Source organism: Alternaria triticimaculans (assembly GCF_023758025.1).
Source record: "Alternaria triticimaculans strain BMP 0046 chromosome Unknown scaffold_20, whole genome shotgun sequence".
Taxonomy (NCBI): domain Eukaryota; kingdom Fungi; phylum Ascomycota; class Dothideomycetes; order Pleosporales; family Pleosporaceae; genus Alternaria; species Alternaria triticimaculans.
The window spans coordinates 186,954-209,129 of NW_026055977.1; the positions used below are offsets into that span (position 1 = coordinate 186,954).

The following is a 22,176-nucleotide window of genomic DNA, read 5'->3' on the forward strand; positions in this document are numbered from 1 at the left end:
CCGTTTCGTTGTGGCTTACTTCGGCGTTCGGGCTAAAGTCAGAGGCGTTAGATGTCGCATCTCACCTTCCATTCCGGTTGGCTGCAGGTGTTCTTATCGGTATTCATACGTCAGTGTACGGGTATAAGCGCATGGTAAATCGGAAGAAGACGACTTTTGACAATCTTTGGATTTGACTTGTATACAGTCGGGGTATCATGGAAAGGAAATGGGTTCTAGCTCCTACACCAAAACGAGTCCGAACGACGGAACTATGGCACACTCGGTGTAGTTGGACTGGTCAGTCCACCTTGACTCTTCCTCCTGTCCTTCTTCTTCTTAGGGGCGGGAGCGATGATGCCCTTTTTACCCTGCGCTTCCAATGTCGTCGGCGTCCCTACCGCCTTTGGTGTGCCTACTGCAGATGGTGCTCTGCTCGGTGGCTGTGTCTCAATCTTCAGCCCTGCAGCAGGTGTAGACTGTGAGGCTTGTGCTGCTTGCTCTTGTGCCTTGTTCCTCGCATTGACAGCGGTCTTGGTGCCCTCGAAGACGAACGCGCCTGGCTCGCCCTTTAGCGGGTTCTCGTCCATGTATTCGTCTCCGTATGCGTTTGTGAGATTCAGCGAGTGCATGAACAGCGCGTCTGAGAACTCGGTGGTGGATGCCAGTGGATCTGTCGCCTGCGTTGTGGCTCCCGCTCCTTGTGACTGCGAGCCCGCTGCGTCTGGGTCCGTTGGCGCCAGTGTCGGACTACCGATTCGACTCGCCGTAGTCGCTGCTTTCGCAGCTTCGTGTGAAGGAGGGAAGTACGAATATCCCGTCGCAGGTGTCCAGTGAGTCATGTTCTTGGAGATCTCAGCCATCTGCTCCATGCGCGTCGCGACGGTAAGCAGTCTACTCTGCACAACGTCCAGCAAACTCGGCGCCATGAGAACCTTTGTATTGTGCGTATACCAGTTGCCCTCGACGAACATGCCGTTCTTCTTGTTGCCATCGTAATCTGTGACCTCGGCCTTGTGTTGGCGCTGGAGAATCCATGGGTGCCCTTCGCCCTGCCCTTCGCCTGCTGTAACGTATTGTATTCCTTGTGGTACACTGTTGAGTCTTTGATTCCATAGCGCCGGGTCATTCATGATTTGTTGGGCATTGGCCGGGTCATGCAGATTGAGGTTAGTGAAGACGGATATGTTGATGCACTCTTCGGCGTCGAACCATGGCGACGAGGTGAAGTACCAGAAGAGGTTGTTTCCGGCATTCAGGTCTTGCCCGGGCAGAGTCGCGATGGTCGAGGGCGCATCGTATTCTTGCTCGTCGGGGGGCGGGAGTGTCGGAGGCATGTTGGCGGTGGGTTTGTGAGTGAAGAGTATCAGGGCTGTCTGGCAGCTCTTGGAGGTTGGTGATGGAGCTACTGGTAGGTAGCACGGGCCTCTCACCTCCGCGTGTTGGCCGCAATCGACTTGCACCGTCTTCTGCATACCACTACCACGACAACTCAACACCATGGATCTCGTACAGACAGTGCGCAAAGAAGGCAGCCGGTAAGTTCGGTCATTTTTGATGCTGAAACGTTAGCTAACAGTACCCAGCGGCGGTCGCGCCGACTTCAAATGGGAAGACGTCAAGAACGATGCGCAACGCGAAAACTACCTGGGCCACTCGCTCATGGCCCCCGTCGGCCGCTGGCAACAAGGACGCGACCTGAACTGGTACGCAAAGGGCGACGAGGAATCCAAAGAAGCCGAAGCTGCGCGCATCAAGGAAGAGAAGCGTAAACTGAAGGAGGCTGAGGAAGACGCCATGCTAGCTGCCATGGGTCTGCCCGTGCCAGTGCGCAATAACGCGAACCTGACGCCACTCGGCCAGAAAGCACATGAGGCAGATGTCAAGGACACGCTAGACGAGAAGGCCAAAGTGGAGGATGATGACGACAAGGCGAAGAGGAGGGAGAAGAAGGAGCGTTCACGGAGACAAAGAGATGACGACGGAGAGCGAAGGAGACGTCATCGATCGCGGAGTCGTTCGCGGGACAGGGAGCGACGCTACAGACATCGAGAACGTTCACGGTCGCGTGAAAGGCGAAGGGATGATGGGCGCGATGACAGGCGCAGACACCGATCACGAAGTCGCGACCATAAGCGACGAGACGATCATACAGAACGCAGGCGAGACCGCGATGTCGATGCGAAGCGGTCGAGGTCACTATCGAGAGACCGGAGACGGCGAAAGGACACGAGAAGCAGGTCACCACACGAGAGGAGTGAGAGGAGGAGGGATTGAGGAGTGTAGCAGATACAGCGAACATATCCTCAAGGCAGTTCTAATCAGACTATGGGCGTTCTTTAGATTTCTATCGGTGTGGTGCCACCCAGTTCAAGCGTTCATGATAGCTCATGTAGCTTTAGCGAAACCTTTACCTTGGACATCCAGACTTCGACCCAAATAAATATCTGGCAGCTCTTCAAACAGCAACCTACTCTGCATGCCGCACAAAGTCATCATACGCACCTGACTACCCCAGTCCAAACCCACATATCCCCACGCTGCACGCCTTTCGGGATCTCCCTCCGACTCGGCAACCTCGGCCGGCTCCCCATAGCCCCCCAAACCCCTCATCATCAGCATGTAACAATGATACACAGTAGCGTCTTCGCTATTGCATCCTCACCGCTGCCATTTGCTTTTCCCTTACCTCGAAATCCTGTTTACATGCCCATCCTTCGTTGTTTGACGAGTTCATCCTGAGCGACCTTGATCCCCATCCATCTACTAACCCCAGTCATCCCATCACCAACCACCATGACCGCAGCACCACCATCCATACCCGACTGGCGCACCCTCGCCGCTTCGAAACGCGAATCCGTGTACGCCAAGATACCGAAAGATTGGCGGCTGCCTTCTTCGCAAACGTCTCAGTACACAGAAGACTCCAGTATATCTGTGCTGGATGTTCCGCGAACATGCGGCATCTTGACCGAGAAAGAGTTGGACATTACTGAAAACTACGATGCCACTGATCTGGTCAAGATGATGGCAGAGGGCCAGTTGACAAGTACAGAAGTGGTCACGGCATTTTGCAAAAGAGCAGCTGTGGCGCAGCAGTGCGTGAGTTGCCTAACAGAGATTATGTTCTCGGAAGCACTCGCCCGAGCTCGAGAATGTGACGCATTCCTCAAAAAAGAAGGAAAAGTCATAGGACCCCTCCACGGCCTCCCAATAAGTCTAAAAGACTCCTTCAACATCCGCGGCGTCCAAGCAACCCTCGGCTACATATCCTTCCTCGCGCACCCCCCCTCCGCCTCAAACTCCTCTTTGGTAACCCTCCTACACACCCTCGGCGCAGTCTTCTACGTGAAAACCAACCTCCCTCAAACCATGATGACAGCAGATTCCCACAACAACATCTTCGGCCGCACACTAAACCCGCTCAAACTCAGCCACACAGCCGGCGGTTCCACAGGCGGCGAGGGCGCCCTCCTCGCTATGAAAGGCAGCGTCCTAGGCGTAGCAACCGATGTCGCAGGCTCAAACCGCATCCCCGCGATATGCTGCGGCGGCTCGTCTTTGAAGCCAACAGCAGGGAGGGTGCCGTTTGCAGGTGGTGTCGCAGTCGGTCGGCTGGGTAGTCCAGGGTCTGTTCCCGTGGTTATAGGACCGTGTGGCCGTTCTGTCCGCGACTACGCACTTTTTTTACGGGTTGTGGGAGACGCGAAACCGTATCTGTACGATGAAAACTGCCTCAATGTCCCGTGGCGCCGTGTCCAGCCTTCCAGCAAACCACTGAGGTTCGGGCTGGTGAGGGGGTGTAAAGAACGACCGCTCCACCCACCCATCGCTCGCGCACTGCATACCACGGCGATGAAACTCAAAGCGCAAGGCCACGAGATCGTCCTCCTCGATGACAAGATACCAGATCTCTACCAAACCGCCCTGCTAGCATGGAAATTCTTCATGCTGGATCCGAAGAAAACGCCACTGCAGTATATCAAAGATGGCGGGGAGCCACCCGTCCCCTCGCTATCAACATGCTCGTTCCCCGAGTTGAGAGACTGGGTGCCTAGTCTGGATGAGCTGTGGGATTTGAATGTGCAGAAGGCGGGGGTTGTCAAGAAGTGGCATGCGCTGATGGTTGGTGATATTGGCGGTGAGGGCGAGAAAGCACTAGACGCCATCCTCATGCCGGGGTACCAGGGTGTCGCGCCAAAACATGACACCTATGGCTTGCCGATCTACACGGTCGTAGTCAATTTGTTGAATTGGCCGAGTGGGGTGCTGGCGGCTGGGAAAGCGGAGAAGGGGGCTGATAAGGAGTTTTTGAAGGAGGGCGTGGCGTTTGAACCGCCTTGTAAGTGCTACTTTGCGTATCAGGCGAATGTTGGAGGCTAACGTGTTGCAGATGATGCGGATGAATGCGAGGGTTTACCGACGCATGTCCAGGTTGTGGGGAAGAGTATGATGGATGAGGAGTTGGTGGAGGTTCTGAAGGTTGTGGAAGGTGTGCTGAAGGCGTAGCATTCATGATGGTACTATGGTTATGTTTCATATGAGCATGTCCTGGTAAGTCTTCTTCAGGGATACAGTGTGAGATAGAAGTTACATTCATGATTTGATTCATGTAGACTTGATCATTCACCCCCAGTAACTTATCTTCCGTATCTCCCATCGCAAGACTACATGATTGTCAGGAACTACGCCTTTGATAATCAAGTGACCCACACTGTACGCCAATCACTACCATCACTTCCTGCCTACCAGTAGTAGTCCACCTTGGGAATAGCTTCTGGCCGAGGCGCACCTCTTGACGAGCCTGAACGACTGCGACCGCGACTACCTCCTCGTGACTGACTGCCTGCCCATCCAAGAGACCTGCTTCCTGCGCCAAACTGATCACGACCGTCCATCTGACCACGTCCACGAGAGCCGAAATCCGAGTAGCCATCATACTGCGGGATAGTCTTCGGCTGTGCTGGCTTTGGTGCGAGAGCAGTCGCAAGGGGTACAGGTACGCCGCCGTCTCCAGTTGCTTCATGATCGCTCCAGCCCTCGGCATCGTCCTTGACCCTCTGTTCGGCATCCTCGAGAGCGGCCTGAAGTTTAGCACTCTTCTCGTTCTCTCGTATATCGTCCAATTCCGGGGAACCGCGAAGGGTAGCCTCCTTCACGCAGATGGCTAGCATAGCCCACACGGTATATACAGCGTCGTTGCCGGCGTTGTGAAGAAACCACGCGGGGACATTGAAGGCGTTCATGATCCGGCCTAAACTGGTGGGCTGCTGCTCCCGACGCCAGACTTTGTACATGGTCGCGGTGTCCATGGCCTCGAGGATGTTCTCTACCTTCATTGGGTCGTATCCAAGCTGCTGGAGATAGCGTACATCGCCAAGAGTGTCGTGACCGAGGAAGACAATGTTACGTTTCTCAGTGGGATCAAAGTAGCTGAGGAAGTCATCGCCATTTTCAGCTGCGAAGGGTGCGTGGAAACAGGCGGCGACGTGACTCGCAGCTTCTTTGAGTGATATAAAGGTCGAGTGGCCGAACTTGAAGCTATCAGGATGTCCAGCAACGAACTCGGAATTGACCAGGTGACGATGTTCCTTGATGCGAAAGTGGCGAGCGTGAATCTTCTCTCTCCAGGCCTCGCCGTCCTTGCCAGGCGGAACACCAACCAGCTCGCGTGTATCCAAGGTGGCGACACCAACTTCAGTGATCTTGTGATGGGCCCTCTCGTACGACTCAACATCAACACAGACGAAGACGACAGACTGATCGAAAGAGAATGGAGCTGGCTGGGATGGATCGACTGCCGGAGACAAGGTGGGCGATGATGGATCCTGAATTGAATCGCGGAGACCGAGATACCTGGACGCGCGTTTGAACTGATCCGTCATTGACTTGTTCTTGCCCAGTCGCTCTTGCTGCTTCTTTGCTTTGTTCGCCTTGTTCTTCGCCTTCTGCGCTTCAGCCAGGTTCTCCATCAGTTGCTTGAAGTCCTCTAGAGTGGGTTGTTCAAGCGGTGGGTGTGAAGACTCGCCTGCCGCGCGGAAGTGCTCGTTCGGGGCGTTCTCGGCCATGCTATCGACGTCTTCGCGCGAATGTGAGCGTCCAAGGTATCGAGGTAAGCAGCGAGGATGATCAGGGAATTGCACGAGTAGGCCCTAAAAATTACTGTTAGTCTAAAAGTTCAGGCATTACGTATGAGCGGGCAATGTTACCTCCTCGCGCTGCTGGTCGCTGATTCTCAAAGAGAGATTGAGGTGCTTGTTGATCTCACCAAGCAAGGCTAACACTTGACTCTCACGAACGAGTACAAAGGGTTTGGAGGTCTCTTCGATATCCCAGACGTAGTACCTGGTGAGGTTAGCAAGTGATTGGTGAGAGTCGTCGCGATGCGGTGATATCCTTCAGAGTAATCATGGAGGTGAACTTACAGGTCCCACTCTCGCTGCCAAAACTTTCCTTGGTCGAAGAAGGCAGATGCAATGTCTTGCATATGACTCTTATCGCAGTACTTGTAAGGGTACTTGGACAGGGCCTGGATGGGTGTGAAGTGATGGCGAGGTGAGGCTATGTCGCCACGTTGCAGATCGGTAGCCGGAAGACCAGCGGCACCGGTTTGAGGAGCTGGGGCTGAGGCGGTGGATAGGCGCATCGAGTCCAGGTTCGGGTTGAAGGAGCTATCGGCGTCTTTGACCCAGACGTATCGGCGCTCGGTGTTCTCGACAGCAGGCGGTGTCTTTATGGATGTATCGATCTTACTGGTTGAGTCTTGTTTGCTAGCAGGCGCGTTGGGCGGCGCGTTCTCGAGCGATACACCGCCAGTGGAGTCGTTGTAGCTGGCATGGTCAGGTTTGGGTTCTGGGTTGGGCTCAGGTTGTGGAGACACTGGGCGGTCAGGAAGAGCATCAAGGTCTGTTTGAACGGACCTCTGAAGACGCTGTAGCCGTGACGAAGCCATGGTGGGTGTTTGACGAATGGAACTGGTGGAGATTGTTTGCGATAGAAAGCGCGAAGGTATATGCGGGGATCGCGCTTGGACAGACGGATGAGGGAGGAGCAAACGGCAGGCGCGGTGAGCGAGAGCCTCACCCAGACCTCAAAGAGAGGAACAAGAGTAAAATGAGTCATGCGACATGATGACTTGAAAGAGAGTCTGACATGATTTGACAGTGGTCGTTGCGAAGGAAATGTATCAATGGAAGGCGCATGGTGTAGACACGAGGACGCATGCTCCAATGTGCACTATCACGAAAAATGCATCTCCTACTACCTGTAGAATGTACATACCGACTTAGAGCAGGAAGCGGTTGTGATGCATCCAGCTTACATATGCCGATGCTTGCTTATTCGACGGTACAAGGAGTCGTCATGCGCAGAGAGACTTAGGGGTAGATGGAGTGTCAAAGCCTTCTCAGGCCCAGAGTCAGTAAGACACATGTTCTGGCTGCTAAGGCATAACGCACAGAAGTGAATGACGATACAGTGCTAAGCACAGATGAGTCCTGGAGGTTGCGGGGCGGGCGGGAGTTGCGAGCCGGCAGCTGGGCAAACTCGCAAGCGCATGGGCGTTCCTGAGAGATCGACAAGAGGCGCGCCCAAAGCGGCTAGCACGAACCTCCCTCCGCGAACCTCAGTGCGACCAGCTCCCATCAGCCGCCCTATCTTGTCAGCGCATATCGCAACTCGCGCCCTCACGATCGCGCTGATTCTCCTCAATACTCTAGTTGACGCGTGGCTGGAGAGTCTGACGCGTGCGTCGCAACCCTCCATCTACTCTGCCTCCCCGCGATGCGCCATGTCTGAAGCCGACGATGCGCCAGAAATGGCCCAACCCGCCCCGAACCCGGACGCCCAGACGACGGTCAACGACTTCCTCGACTACACCGAATTCTTTCCGTCGGACCTGGTGCGCTCGCTGACGCTGATTGCCGACCTCGACTCGACCTACTCGGACGCCGTCCAGCAGGTCCACGAGCTGACGGTCCAGTATGGCAAGCTGCCCGCCCTCCCCGAGCAAGAGCGCCCCGACCCGGTATTACTACGCAAGAACATCGCCCAGCATCTTCAAAAGGCCATCAATCAGCGAGAGTTTGCATACACAGAAGCGTCGCGGCTGTATGAGGTCACTGTCCGCCACTGCCAGCGCTCATCAGTCATCAAGCGGAAACTCCAAGCCCAGCCACAGCCGCCCTCACGCGACCCGACGCCCCCGCCAGTCTCTCCCAGCGCCCACCGACCCGTAAACCGCGACTACATCCGCCCCGCCCATCTGCGCCTTACCTTCGATGGCGGCCGACATGGCGCCAACACCTCACGACCCCGAGACAGGCACCGGAAGACCGCCGTTCCTCTGCCACGTGGACGTGGGCGCCGCGGTGCAACATACTCGTCAGACTCAGATGGTGGTTCAGGCATCGATGTGGCTTCGCCCAGGAAGCGCAAGGACAACCGGGACAGACATTCAAGGGCGACTGGGGGCAGATCGCGCGCTGCTGGCGTACTCGGTACCAACGTGCACAGCTCCATCGCCGGCATATCTACCAGCAATGCGCTCGCACAATTGGCCCCACCACCAGCCGACGCGAAACCCGGCAGCAAATGGGCGCCCTGGAAGAAGTTGACCGAATACGAAATGGCCGTCCTGCGCAAGCAGATGAAGAAGAACGCTGTATGGACTCCTAGTCAGACCATGATGATTCGCGAGCTTGAGAAGAAGCATCGTACAGAGGCCGATTACGAGAGGGAGAAGGCTCGCTGCGAGGCGACAGGCGAGCACTTCCTGGACGAGGAGCCCGAGACTTTGCAACAGATCATGACAGCCTCCGGTCTGGGGCTATTGGCACCGCATGGCCCGCAGGCAGCAAATCCACCCCCGCCCATCGAGTCTGTCGAGGAAGATTCCAGGGAAGAATCCGGTCCAGTCAGCATCCGCCTCAAGCCTGTCGCGGCAAAAGAAGGCAGAAAGCTCGACCGCATGTCACAGCGCCAAAAGGCTATGCACGACGCCCAGGAGCTCATTGCCACTTCTGAGAAGGTAAAAGAAGCTGCTAAGGAGCTTACGGAGCTCAACTTCAGCTCTAGTCTTGCAACTGCGAATCAGAAGAAGAAAACTCCGCTCAGGCTATCCAACAAGCGGAAGCGCGATGCATCCCCTCCACCCACAACCGACGGCGCCATCGAGACCACCAGAGAAGCATCGGTAGCAACTCAAGACAGCGCGTCAAGGCCGCCAGAACCCAAGCGCGCACGTCTGCAGCTCATCGCTCCAGCACCAAGCTCGGTCGCCTCCCCGATACCGACCCCCAACTCGACCGTGTCCACCCCTCGCGATCGGACGGCCTCTGTTGTGCCCTCTCCAAGAGTAAGCACACCGGTACCAGTCCCAGAGCCTGCAAAGCCATCGACGAATGGGAATACCGTGCAAGTGCCGCTTGCGCCAGCAGGTCCAAGCACACCGAAAGTCAACAAGGCCGTTTCGAAAGAGGCAAGTCCTGAGCTCACACCCATTACAACTTCACCGGTGCCACCAGAGGAATCGCCTGCTGTGCCCCAAGCTCAGCAATCACCAGTACCTGTCAAAGCCCCAACTCCTCCAGCTCCAGTCTCAGTCTCAGCACCAACAGCAGCTTCGACCAGGCCCAAACGCGAATCCGTTGCTCCGAAAGCTCCCACTCCGCCCGTGGCCACTCTCCCGCCCACCAAGTCCTCAAAGACACCTACACCCGTGCCTGAGCCCCGCCCAGAGACACCTGCAGCACCGACCCTCCGCCCTCGCTCTGCACGCGGCCACGTCCCTACACCCAAGGCGCAAAGCGAAGAGCCCAAGCCGAACGAAGAAGGTAGGATTACTCGCGAAACCCGTCGTCATAGTGTCTTTAGCCAACCCGCAACCACGCTCACAGTACCTGCACCCCCACCCCCACCTACCCGCACTAGTAGCCGGCGGAAGCCTCCTCCAAAGGGTGAAGTCACGAACGCAGAAGATGGCCAAAAGACAGTCACAAACGTCAAGCGCGCTCAAGGCAGCAAGAACAAGAGGAAGAAAAAGGCAGAGGAAGAGGCGGAGCAGGCCGACGACATCGATCCCAACGAGCCCCGATACTGTATCTGCGACGATGTTAGTTACGGGCAGATGATATCGTGTGATAATAACGTAAGCTCCCCCCTTTATCCCACAAAACTCCTCCCCCACATTTGTTGTTGTCGAAACTATCGAAACTAACAAACATCCCCCCCTAGTGCGATAAGGAGTGGTTCCATCTCCCCTGCATGGACATGACCGAAGACGACATCCCTTCCCGCCGCGCCAAATGGTACTGTCCAGACTGTCGCGTTACTCTGGGCACAGATGCTTATGGAAACCCGTTGGTTCCGCCTCCGCTGCCGGGTCGCCGCGGTAATCGGTAGGTTCTTCACCCTTTTCTGTCCAAAGGCCCCGACGTTAAGATGTTAATGTTTGTTTGAGGGGTTGGAGTACTTAGTATGGTTGATAGGTCGTCGGCTTGAAAGGAAGGAAGGATAGGATAGGATATCGGTGTCCAGAGGATGGGTCTGGGGTTTGGTGGGCGGTGGCGTTGGGGATGGGATGGGATGGGATGGGATGGTATGGATTGGTATGGTATGGGATGGTATGGTATTCTTTCCCCCAAGGGAGGGCGAAGCTGTATCAAACATAGGGTTCTGGGTGTTCGCTGGTATTCCTTTGTTTTACTGGCATGGTGTCTGGAGTTGACAGCCGTATTTTGTCTACGGACAGCTGTCTCTTGGGTATAGATATACCCATCTAGTTTATCGTATCACCATGCATCTTTGGAATGGAAAGGGCTTTATGGGCCTGTTGTTTCTTTTTGATGAGGGGTGTGTTTGATGGCGGGGGACTGACGGGTTCTCGTGCGTTGTGTTTGTCCTGCTGCTTCCTAGATTGGAGGTGTGCTGGGTACTGCGCACGGATGGTGGCGATGACGCGTGTGTTGATAGGGAAGGTGCACTCATGAACACTCAACCTCCAAATCGATTCACTTCAAGTCACTCTTCTCACCTTTACAATGGGCTGCTATGATGCATTCACCTGCAGTCCTCGCTGCCCGCGGAAACGTAGACAATGCAGGTCAGGTCGTTCCTGCCGTACCCCCCTTCCTCCTACTTCTACCTGACCACCGCAAAAGCTCCCTGACTCTCCACTGAACCACATTTCGTGACACTCAACTACCGCACCACAGTCACCCGATCGACGTTGACCCGTCATCCCCCGATCATGACGTCTGAAAGCGCACTGCTGCAGCTGGGTGGGTGGGGGAGGCGGAGGGGAGGTGGAGGGGAGGAGGTGGGGTGGAGGTGGAAGAAAATGGTCCCTGGTAGTCATTCGCTATATGAGCTTCTTTCCAAAAGTCGAACCCATTCACTTCAAGTCACTATTTTTGCCTTCACAATGGACTGCTATACATTCAACTGCAGTTCTCGCCACCTGTAAAGTATGGCCGTTGCTTACCTGCCTCCTTCCTCCTACGTAAACCACCGCAGGATCTCTCTAACGCTTAACTGTACCTTACTTTTCAACAATTAACCATCGCGCCACAGCCACTCGATCGACGACGGCTCGTCATTCCGAAATGTCATCTGAAAGCGCACTGCTGCAACTCCCGGAGGACATCTTCCACGACATAATTGTCAATTATGTACACACTGTTCGTGTCCACGAAGCTTCGGCTACTCGTGCAGTTTGTAGTAAGATATACATCGGCATCATGATATCAATCTGTATACGCTAACGTTTTGTAGAGGTGTTCGACCAAAAGATCCGCTACCAAATCGCCAATCATTTGCCTTTTGTCTACTTCGACTATGAATTCGAATCTTTTCAGGAAGATTCCAGAGATTGCGAAGCTGATAAGAAAGTTCTACATCACATGCTCCCGGAAATCCTACAAAGCACCGTTCGAAAAGCCTTTAACGATCCGCTTGTCACCTCTATTGAGGCACGCGCTGAAGCGGTCCTCAAGATCGAAGGCCGTCCCTACGATGAGAAGACCAAAGCTCAATACGTCGACTACATCTTGCAGTATCTGACCCGAGGAGGCAAGATAGCAGCTATCGATCGGGCACTTCGCTCGCCCAGCGACTATCCGCTTTCTAGTTCCACAGAACGGGCCGACCTAGTTGGCGCTGCCGCTGTAGGTAGCCTGGCGGTGGTGAAGGATCTTCTCGAGGAGAACGAATCAGACTGGCCCTCATGGCCATACTTCCGACAGCATGCGACCAACGACAACGTCTACATAGATCCTCTTCGAGCAGCAGCGTCTAATGGACACATCGAAGTCGTACGGCATCTACTCAAGGCGCTTAAAGACTTCGGAGGTGCAGAAAAGTGGACCGACACTTTCAAGCACAGATTCCAATGCATCCTTACCGCGGCTATCCAGTCCAAGCACCGCCAAACTATCCTTGCGTTGGCAGTAGTCGCCAGGAAGAATGGAGTCTGTGACTCCAGCTTGACTCACAGCACGGGTCTAACCTGTGCTGAAGAATGGGTCAGGACTGCTGTCAAGACCGGCTGCATGGATACTTTTCAAACAACTATGGCGGTAGTTGGGAGTACTACCCCCATATCCGCGAAGAACCTTGTGGCATATGCGATGCTCTTCGCGTGCGAATACGGCCAAGTGGATATCCTTCGTCATCTCATCGCCCATAACCCCACCTGCTTTCAGCGGGAGGGTCCCGTAGCGGGTTCGGACATAGCCCGTCGGTACAAGACTAGAGTCGAACAGACTTTGGGCCTATCATGCATGCAAACAGCAGCCCAGTACCTCCAACGACGCATCATCGATGTACTCCTCGAACACGGCGTTTCCATCAACGCAGGCTCTCCAATCATACGCGCCATCGAGTTCGAAAACATATCTATTGTTAAGTACATGCTCGACCACGGCGCGGAGTACAATCGGCATATACATAAGGAATGTCTTATGCAGCTGGGTCATGGAGCCAATAGAAGCTTGAGCGAGTTCAAGGAGACCGACATGTTGCCTGTTGTTCTCTATCTCGTGGCTAAACATATGGGGAAGCCACGATACTCGTTTCGGAAGAGCGGGGTGGAACAACGCCTTATGAGCTTTGTTGAAGACATTGAGGGTAGCGGGTTTTGGAGGGGAAAGGTTGAGGCGATACTGGGGAAGGAGATATTCAATGAGCTGAGATGCGTGGAGTATCAAAGGTTCGTCATGAATGACTCGTGGGAGTGCTATCGGCGGAGAGTATAGATGGTGTTTGCGAGACCATGTTCAGCGTTGATAAGCAGGTATGGATGTATTGCGAGATGATGAGAAGGAACCTATGTCCATGCTTGGAATATATAATCATCCACGGAAAGAAAAGTTGTAATCTTTCAGGGCTTCGATGTTGTGGGTTTACAGTCGTTAGTGATGCTGTCCATTTACTGATGAGATGACGAGGATGCAACATTGAAGATCGCAAGTTCTAGATTGCAAAGCCGCAGGCAGAGCAATGCCTTCTGTCAGCCCAGACCGCGGCTCTTTCGTGCCTATTCGTTGCCAGAAACCCCTGAAGTGCAGCCTGCGAGCCAAAAAGAGGCGTTTTCCAAGAAACAAATAACGAATGTTCAAGGAAGAGATGAAAAAGGTGCAGCTGAAGTCGAGAATGTCCCGAGGTCGTGACCCCACATTCCAATTCGTTCTTAGCGCCTGCTAGCACAACCTCATTGGCGCATCAATGATCCCCGGGCCTCGTCATCCTCCGCGGGATTCGTGCTGCTAACACCTCACTCATCAATATTGCTCAGCCACAACGCCTTGATGTTCAATCCGTATCTGCCGCAACGCCGTTGTGCCGACACATCATGACATGCGACGATTGGCCGTCGGGCCTCCCGTGCCTGGAGACCGGATGATGACCGGTGGGCGGAAATCGTCAGCTACACCCTGTTCCCACGTTTGCGCATTCGCGCAGTGGGTCTGACTGCTTGTGACAGCCGTCAGGCATCCTTCAAGACTGCGATGCCTTCTACAACGTTGCCTTCTCCTTTTGCTCACACCCTTCCTTACTCTGTCAACTGCGAACACGAGCATTCCCCTCGGACGCCTCTAACAACTTTGCGCAATGTTCGCCATGGCATCCTGTAGCCATGCGCAAGCCGGCCTACCAAGATTGAGCACAACCAAGCGAATATGTAGAAGGGATTCGCTGTCTTCTTCCAGGACCCGTGATTCGGGCTACAATAGCGACCCTGATTCTCTCTCACCCTTGGATGCGGGAACGTTGGATCAGGGTATTGCCTACTACAATTTCTAGCGGGAGCTCAGATCGCTAACGGCGCAGCAGACATATTTTTCGGACCTCCTCCCTGTGTGCCGAGCATTCTTGTCAACAACAAGGCTACCTTTCTCAAGAGATGCATCGTCGATAGGCCATGGTTGGTTGAACAGAGCAACATCACCAGCAACCCTGCAGAAGTCGTCACCTACCAGACATTCCTCGACACCACGCCTCCGGAAGCTCCAAAAATAGGATCTGTCAAGAGTCTTATTGATTGTGCACGTAAGGACAGTCCTAAAGACAGGCCAGCATCGGAAGACGAAGATATAGAGAGGTGGATCGACGACAATCTTCCATCCGCCAAGCGTCCCAGAGAAAGAGTAACATCCATCGTCTCCATCTCATCCACCAGCTCTTGCGACATGCATACCAACACGGACGTCAGTGAAGACGAAATGGAGAATGAAGTTCGGCCAATACAACCACCTCCAGCACCCACGCAGAAAATCATCGAGCTCATCCTGCGCAAGGTCGAAATCAACCTCCGTAATGCAGCTTACAAGCAATGTACCGGACGTAGCGCCGCGCACAGCCAAGCCAGGTCCACGCTGCCTTCTGGCCAGAGTAGCCGCAAGACGTCTGTGAGCTCAGGTTCAAAGCGCAAGTCCCGTCTGGAGGGTAGCCCACCGCCAGAAGACGATGACGAAGACGGCTCAAGCAAGCGACGTCGTGGATCAACGACCACTACCGATGAGTCCGAGACCGGTGCGAGGTTCGCATGTCCTTTTTACAAACACGACCCGGATCGGCATCGCAACAGGAGAACCTGTCCCGGGCCTGGCTGGCCCACAGTTCATCGGATGAAAGAGCATCTCTACCGGTCACATTCCCAACCGATATTCTGTCCAATCTGCTACGCGACCTTCAAGTCAGACAAGGAACAATCGAGTCACGTGCGTCTGCAGCAATGCGAGAGATCACTGCCGCAGCAGATCGAAGGGATCGACCGCGAAACTGTGTGGACGCTGAGGAAGCGCACCACTGCGCTGAGACTAGAGGAAGACAAATGGAGAGATGTATATCAGGTTCTCTTCCCAGACGTATCTGCCGCTGAGATACCCAGTCCCTGTAAGCCATCGCGCCACACTGGATCTTTAACCTACTAATAAATATCAGTCTACGATTGCGACTCGCCTAGCGAAACTTCGCGACGTTTCCGCAGAGACCTTCTGCGCCGCGTACAAGAAGAGCTACTCATGGAATCCGGACAAGTCCCCACTCCAATCGAGCAACAGCTCCTGCAGCGCGTGGCCCAAATAGTGCGCCGTTGCGAGCACGATCTACTGAACCAAGCGCAGCCGCCATCTTCCCCACCCTCCAACCCAGACCGACGTGCAAGTGCCAGCTCTATAAATAGCTCGTACCAAGCCACGCCCCTACCCGCAGCCACTCCGGCCTTCCAGAGGCCATCCCTAGCTGTACCAACGAACGTGACTGGCCGGGAACGCAGATATGATTCTCTTGTTGAAGCAGATGCAGCGCCGTATATACCAGAACCTACAATGGAGTTTGGTGATGTGGTCTGGAATGATCCGCCGTATGTTTTTGGCACGGGGATCAATTGGGAGGCTGTCTTTCCGCCTGCGCCTGAGACGCAGTATCTAGGGAGTGATGAGGTGGCTACGAATTTCTCGGTGCCGATGTGGACGTAGGCGGTATCATTGCATAGGGGTAGAGAAGATGTTTCTGGAGTGAACAGGATGGATGCCTCGGGACATTTGGTGGATTCAAGGATTTCGTAGGTACAGCTGCGAAATATACAATCGTCTCTCCATAATGGTGTTGCTCGATAACTCATGACAAGGTAGACGGGACTTTAGTACCTAGAAATGCACGTGTAAGTTTCGGCATGCCAAGCGATTGCTGTTGCGACGTCATGAACCAAAAAATCATAGCGCGGCCCGAGTCAGGTGTCGCGTCTTTCGTCTCGCACAGGGTCTATACAAACTCTCATCGCGCCACCATGGCACCCAGAATGCGCATACCCACTGTCGAATTCCGATCGCTCCTTCTACCGCCCGTACGAATTCCGATACGCGCCCTCCATACACTGTACCGCCCGCAATGCGCCCCTCACGTACCGCGCCCCGCCTGTCCTACCCGGCGCCTCGAGCAGCGCCGCGCGCTCAACCTCTACAAAACGGCCAAGGCCAAGACGGTCCTCGGACAGCACAAAGTTCTCAACTTTACCTCGTGGGAGATTGACTTTCTGGCGCCACTGCGAAGTGTAGAGCACCGAGTCAAATTATGGCAGACAGACAAGAAGGCTAAAAAGCTGTCCGTAATAGCGGAGAGCGCCTCCTTCCAAGAACTCCTCACACAACATGTCGGCCCCGGGAAAATGCTTTACTGCCTCGGCGAGGTCAAGAAAGGAATGGCAAAGACACACATCGACGACCCAGAGCGGCCCATACCCGAAGAGTTGAAGGACTTCGCCATCCACAACGCTCACACATACCGAGCCCCGAAGACCGTGGCGCAAAAAGGCAAACAAATAGGCGGACTGAAAAACATCATCCTCAACGAGTCCAGCCCCGTCGAATACTTCAGAATGTGCATGGACCGCGCCTACCAGTTCATCGAAGCCGGGCACGCAGTCGAATTCCGGCTGCGCCTGCAAGGAAAGATGCTCCTGAAAGAAGAGCGCATCAAGCCCGCAGGACCAGAGCGCTGGCTATGGATGCACACGCACTTCCCGCACCTGCGCCCCGAAATCATCATGAAGAGCATGCCAGAAGACACCCGCTACCTCATCAACCCCGTGTCCGACGGCCGCCTCGTCCAATGGGTCGCTGTCGCAGGCCACAAAGCGGAACCAGCCATCAACCTCGACAAACGCCTCTTCCGCATCAAGGACTCTGTGACCTCATCCATCAAATCGGGGAACCAGGCCATGTTGCCTAGGATTATGCGGCAGCAGCTGCGCAATCAGGGGTTGGAGGATTATAGTATTAATACGGGGTTGCCGAGGGAGCAGGCGAGGGCGAAGCATGGGAAGGGCGGGAAGAGGGTACTGAGTGGGGAGGAGAAGAAGTGGCTTAAGAGGGATGAGGAGACGGATGGGTTTTTGGTTCCCGATCCGGATGCCGAGTTGCCGATTCGGAGGTTGGATGATCGGAGGGATAAGAGGGGAGAGGGGCAGAGGTGGGAGCAGAGGGGGTATATTGGGAATAAGAGATCGTCCTAAGGATTAGGGGGTGGGAGATTTTGGGATGGGGGAGAGGGCGTATGGGAGGTTGTGGACGTGTTCCAATGTACTATAACAGCTTTGGGAAGGGGGAGATTATCGCAGTCCTCAAAGTTTACAACAGTACTACTTTGCAGAATTGTGGTTATGTAGAAGTACTCGCCTCTGTGTAAAACACACCATAGTACTGCGATAATCTAGAGGCGACCTAGAGACGACAAGCTAACTACGTCTCCCGCGTTTTATATAATTCATACGCGAGAAGATACTCTACAAAAGAGAGAAGTATCGCATCTCTATCCTCTGTGTAGAATATACCATCAAGCTATTAGCAGAAGATAAAATTAGGACTTCTGGCTGTGTAGTGGCACAAAAGCAATATACGCGTTTCGAATCTCCAACAATTAGTTCGTTTCACTAGACTCCCGCGTACGACGATGCTTGATGTTGGTGTTGGTGACGGCTTGGCAGGCAACGTTGGGCAGTGACCACATCTCTGGGCCGGACATGGATACGGCCGATCATGTTTATCCACCCAAGCCACTCCTTATTCCGCGACCGTCCGTTGCACATGCATGCGTGCTAGTGAACGACCTGCCGCACGAATAATGCCGCGACCCTGATTTCTCCCGCCCACTCCATCAATCCCCCAACTATCATAATCCTGAGTCCTCCCCCGCCGCTCGTCATCGCCGCCGCTGCCACCGACGCCGAGGCCGCGTTCCACATCCCAGTCAATCGCTGCCGCTTACCTCGATCGAACCCGCAACGTCACCACCCTGAGCCTCGATGAACGCAGCGCGGCAGGCGTGTCGCCCCAAGCACCAGGTCCTGGTCCTAAAATGCTACCCCAAGGTCCAGAAGAGCGATGCCGAGGCCAAGGCCAATTCGAGCGAGTTGAGCTACCTGCTCTTCTACGCAAGCACGCGCCGCAGTAAGCTGCAAAAGGTCGTCGACTTCCTGGACAAGAGGGCGACCAAGGATGTGTGGAAGGTCCGGACGGGCAATGTGCAGGTCACGATGCAGATCATCAAGGCGCTGATCGAGAAGTGCCCGCGCGACCTCCCCCTCTATGCCACCGCCGTCCTGCATATCCTGCGCACTATCCTCAATTCCAACGACGTTACTATGGTCGAGGAGTCAGTGCCGACCTTCGAAGCTCTATGCGCGCATCAAGATCCCGCCGCCCTCGCAGCCGACCAGGACTACATCAAGAAGTACGAGGAGATTGTACAACTATACGCCCAATTCGCGTCCAAGGAGACGGTCAAGACGGGCAAGACTCCAGTCAGCTGGCCGGTCGCGATCAGATACCGGAAGGCAGGGCTGCAGGCGCTCAAGGCCATTGCTTCGTCTGAGTCACTGGGATCTGAGACCGGGCGTCAACTGGGCGCTGTCATACCAGTCATCCTACTCAACATACACTCGGAGAGCGGCGCGTATCTCAAGCGGTTGGAGACGCGGGAAGCCACCAAGGGCGAACATGAGAAGGAGCTGGCATTGCGACGGCGGCAGAGTGTGTCCACCGCGCGGACCGACGACGACGACGGCGACCCGATTGCGGCATCTGGTACAACGGAGGACGCGGATAAGCTTGCGGAAGAGGAGGTGGGAGTACTCGCGCTCCAGGCCTTGAGGAGCATATTCCAGGGTGTGAACCGAGGACAGCTCCGGCTCGCGACGTCCGCTGTACTCAAGTTCATCGGATCACATGTCAAGAGCCTACAAGAAGCTGCACCGAACGAAAGCAGCCATTGGGCGACTACACTCATGGCCATGATCTGCGCATGGGTCCCCGTACAAGATCGATACACAATCCTAGTAGGCGCAGTAGAAGCCCTGGTCCGCAGTCCAATCGTAGAAGACGACCTCGAACGGCAGCTGACTCTGGCGACGATCATCGACTACCTTCTAGCCTCGACGATCAACTTCATCGGACTGAGTGTCATGGATGTTCTGGTCGGGCTTATTTCTCACTCATTGCTACTCCTTCAGCTTGGCGGACCGGGATCAAACATCGTACCGCATCATCAGCAGACAACATCGGTCGTATCGGAGAAAGAGGGTAGCAATGAATCGTCGACGGCCAATCTGGATAGTGTCGTTATGGAAGTCGTCAAGAAGCCTTCTGATGCGAGGATGCAGCTTCTGGATACAGTGCAGAGATGCATGGCGGATCTCGCGACGCATGTATACTACACCGATCAGATCTCTGACATGGTGGAAGCAATACTCAGCCGACTGAAGCCATCACGGCTTTCGAGCGTTTCGTCCACCACCGAAGCGATACAGAACCCTGAAGGTGCGATAGATGCTGTTGCCGATTCCATCAGTATGCAGGAGAAGACGCATGTGGATCGGTTCTTCTCCTTCGAAACAGCACGCATTACTGCTCTTGATGCTGTCAAAGCCATCATCAAGACGGCCAACACCCGAAGACCAGATGGCTCATCTGCGTCTGTGTCGCGGAGCAAAGTGGGCGTGAGTGTTTGGGAAGGTACACAATGGCTTCTGCGCGATCCGAGTGGTCAAGTCAGGAAAGCATACGTCGATGCGCTGATCACCTGGCTGAACACGGAGAAGGACAAGGAAGATTTGAAGATTGTGGACAACTACAGGCGGAAGGAAAAGGAGAATGAAAAGAATGCGCTGGCTAGACGTGCGGTCTCGAATGCTTCGAACAGGGAGAGGGTGTCGAAACGTGGTAGGGACACGTTTTTGCCATTGCTCCATCTGGCGGTATACGAAAACGCGCTCCACTATGTCGACTCCGAGGCGGACTACCTGCTCCTCCATCTACTGCTCACTACTCTGGTTACCAGGCTCGGAGTGAATGCAGCGAGGAGCGGACTGCCAATGATCATGCGACTGCAAGAGGACATTGTTACCATCGAAGATCCCGGTGCTAAGCTGCGCCTGGGAAGCTTGGTACACGGATACCTCTGGGCACTCAGCATGACCTTGGACTTTGAGGTTTCTTCTGTCGGTCGCGCCCTCCACAACGAGATCACGCGCAGAAGCAGCAAGGGTCTTTGGATGAAGAGCATACGCGTCCCACCAATGCCGATTGAGCTGATAGAAACACCACACCCTACACCTGTCGCTATCCCGTCAGAAATTGTCGAGAACGAAGCGCTCAAGCCTTTTGACAACCGCGAGGCATTGGTCGAGAAGATATCGGAAGGTTATTCGACTTCCCTATACTCGCCGCCTTCATCGCCGCCGGGATCACCTGGCCGTACGGTGTCTGCATCTGTTCCTACCATTCATCAACCGACGCAACCCGTGAGCCAACAGAGCGCGCCGGAACTTTCGTTCAAGGTCCGAGAAGATCTCTTGGCGAACTGGAGTCGCGAAGACTGCTTGTCTTCTCACACGAAGGATTCCTCATCTGCTTCAATTTCTGGTTCCAAGACAGGTACTCATTACACTGCCGCCACGCAGAAGAACAACTTCCTGGGTGTCAACATCCCCAATGGCAACCTCGATAGCAATGGTAGCTCGCCAGCCCAAAGCCCAAGACGCGCACACAGCAGACCTCCATCCGCTGCCTACGGTCTAGTCGGCCGACTCTCCTCGCCAAACCGCAGCCGCAGTCCAGGCGACACACCAAACAGCTCCTCCTCCCTCCGCTCCACAGTCCGCGTCGACGACCTCCGCCGCGCACTCTCCACATCCGGCGGCGGCGCCCCTCGAACAGGCTACTCCCACCGCGCTCCTTCACACTGGCACCGCAAATCTTCTTCCGACCACGACGCGTCTTCCGCCTCCGACTCGCTCGTTAGTGTGCATTCTCTGTCGGATGCTTCTTTCATAACAACACACCCACCCACCACGGATTCCCAACATGCACTCCAAAATCCTGAGAGTCCGACTACACCTGCTGCGACGCTTACGCCCCGCCCGGAAATTAGTACGGGAATGAACTTCAACACGAACAAGAATGATAATAATGGAGGTGGTGCAGCGAACTCAAAAGAAAGCACTTACACAATGACCAACCTCCCTCCCGTGCCCCCCATCCCCGAAGAACTCCGCTCCTCACCAAACGGTCATGGCCATGGTCAAAACAGTCAAAGCGACACTCGCGATTTCGCAACCAGACCCAAGACAGCGCCCAATGGAAGTAAAGCTGGGCGTAGTAGGAGTGTGAAGAGTGGGGTTAGTAGGGGGAGGAGTGGTGAACGCAGTGCAAGGAGGGGTACGGGAGGTGCGGGAAGTAAACCGGATTTTACCGGGTTCTTGGATAGTATTGGGGTTGAGGATGGGGAGGAGGAGGAGGATGGGAGTTTGGGGGGCAGTGTGGTGGAGAGTGTGGGGACGGGGGGTGGGGTTGGGAGGGCGCCTTATTAGTATGGGGTTAGTGCTTGAAGGGGGGAAGAGACGGGTAAGGGAGAGGGAGAGGGAGAGGTGGTGTGTATTCTTTTCTCTCTATTTTCAAAGTTCAGTTGATGCTGTGTATACCTTGTTTCTTTTGTCTCGACTCGACTCTTGTTTCCTGTGTAGTAGAAATAGAGGAAGGAAAGGAAGAAAACCGAAGAAGAGGGCGGGAGAAGACGAGACGGGAGAACGCGAGAGAAGTCAAAGATCCGGCTTCGGCTCACGATAATACCATTTGTGTTTACTATGTTCAAAGATGCTCAGTTTAGTGTGCGGGTGACGTGCTGCGCTTGTCAAGAGCGTAT

General features: G+C 54.7%; 8 protein-coding genes across 8 annotated transcripts; 6 read left to right on the forward strand and 2 right to left on the reverse strand.

The window, feature by feature from the left end:
• Positions 1 to 251: 251 nt before the first annotated feature.
• J4E78_009367 (uncharacterized protein) lies at positions 252 to 1,316 on the reverse strand (the record flags this gene model as incomplete). The annotated part of the gene is made up of 1 exon (XM_049369960.1): positions 252 to 1,316. The coding sequence occupies one exon, from the start codon at positions 1,314 to 1,316 to the stop codon at positions 252 to 254; it is 1,065 nt and encodes a 354-aa protein (XP_049218269.1).
• A 163-nt stretch (positions 1,317 to 1,479) lies between these two features.
• Positions 1,480 to 4,488, forward strand: J4E78_009368 (uncharacterized protein; the record flags this gene model as incomplete). The annotated part of the gene is given in 5 exon segments (XM_049369961.1): positions 1,480 to 1,517; positions 1,566 to 1,996; positions 2,010 to 2,219; positions 2,756 to 4,321; positions 4,373 to 4,488. 5 exon segments carry the CDS (start codon positions 1,480 to 1,482, stop codon positions 4,486 to 4,488), a joined length of 2,361 nt encoding a protein of 786 aa, XP_049218270.1.
• A 236-nt stretch (positions 4,489 to 4,724) lies between these two features.
• Positions 4,725 to 6,931, reverse strand: J4E78_009369 (uncharacterized protein; the record flags this gene model as incomplete). Its single annotated transcript, XM_049369962.1, has 3 exons — positions 4,725 to 6,131; positions 6,189 to 6,324; positions 6,405 to 6,931. The coding sequence occupies 3 exons, from the start codon at positions 6,929 to 6,931 to the stop codon at positions 4,725 to 4,727; spliced, it is 2,070 nt and encodes a 689-aa protein (XP_049218271.1).
• Positions 6,932 to 7,768: 837 nt separating this feature from the next.
• Positions 7,769 to 10,380, forward strand: J4E78_009370 (uncharacterized protein; the record flags this gene model as incomplete). The annotated part of the gene is made up of 2 exons (XM_049369963.1): positions 7,769 to 10,126; positions 10,213 to 10,380. 2 exons carry the CDS (start codon positions 7,769 to 7,771, stop codon positions 10,378 to 10,380), a joined length of 2,526 nt encoding a protein of 841 aa, XP_049218272.1.
• A 1,499-nt stretch (positions 10,381 to 11,879) lies between these two features.
• Positions 11,880 to 13,232, forward strand: J4E78_009371 (uncharacterized protein; the record flags this gene model as incomplete). Its single annotated transcript, XM_049369964.1, has 1 exon — positions 11,880 to 13,232. The coding sequence occupies one exon, from the start codon at positions 11,880 to 11,882 to the stop codon at positions 13,230 to 13,232; it is 1,353 nt and encodes a 450-aa protein (XP_049218273.1).
• Positions 13,233 to 13,878: 646 nt separating this feature from the next.
• J4E78_009372 (uncharacterized protein) lies at positions 13,879 to 15,956 on the forward strand (the record flags this gene model as incomplete). Its single annotated transcript, XM_049369965.1, has 3 exons — positions 13,879 to 13,885; positions 14,281 to 15,372; positions 15,421 to 15,956. The coding sequence occupies 3 exons, from the start codon at positions 13,879 to 13,881 to the stop codon at positions 15,954 to 15,956; spliced, it is 1,635 nt and encodes a 544-aa protein (XP_049218274.1).
• A 177-nt stretch (positions 15,957 to 16,133) lies between these two features.
• J4E78_009373 (uncharacterized protein) lies at positions 16,134 to 17,491 on the forward strand (the record flags this gene model as incomplete). Its single annotated transcript, XM_049369966.1, has 2 exons — positions 16,134 to 16,141; positions 16,279 to 17,491. 2 exons carry the CDS (start codon positions 16,134 to 16,136, stop codon positions 17,489 to 17,491), a joined length of 1,221 nt encoding a protein of 406 aa, XP_049218275.1.
• Positions 17,492 to 18,062: 571 nt separating this feature from the next.
• On the forward strand, positions 18,063 to 21,844 carry J4E78_009374 (uncharacterized protein; the record flags this gene model as incomplete). Its single annotated transcript, XM_049369967.1, has 3 exons — positions 18,063 to 18,070; positions 18,161 to 18,224; positions 18,320 to 21,844. The coding sequence occupies 3 exons, from the start codon at positions 18,063 to 18,065 to the stop codon at positions 21,842 to 21,844; spliced, it is 3,597 nt and encodes a 1,198-aa protein (XP_049218276.1).
• Positions 21,845 to 22,176: the final 332 nt, after the last annotated feature.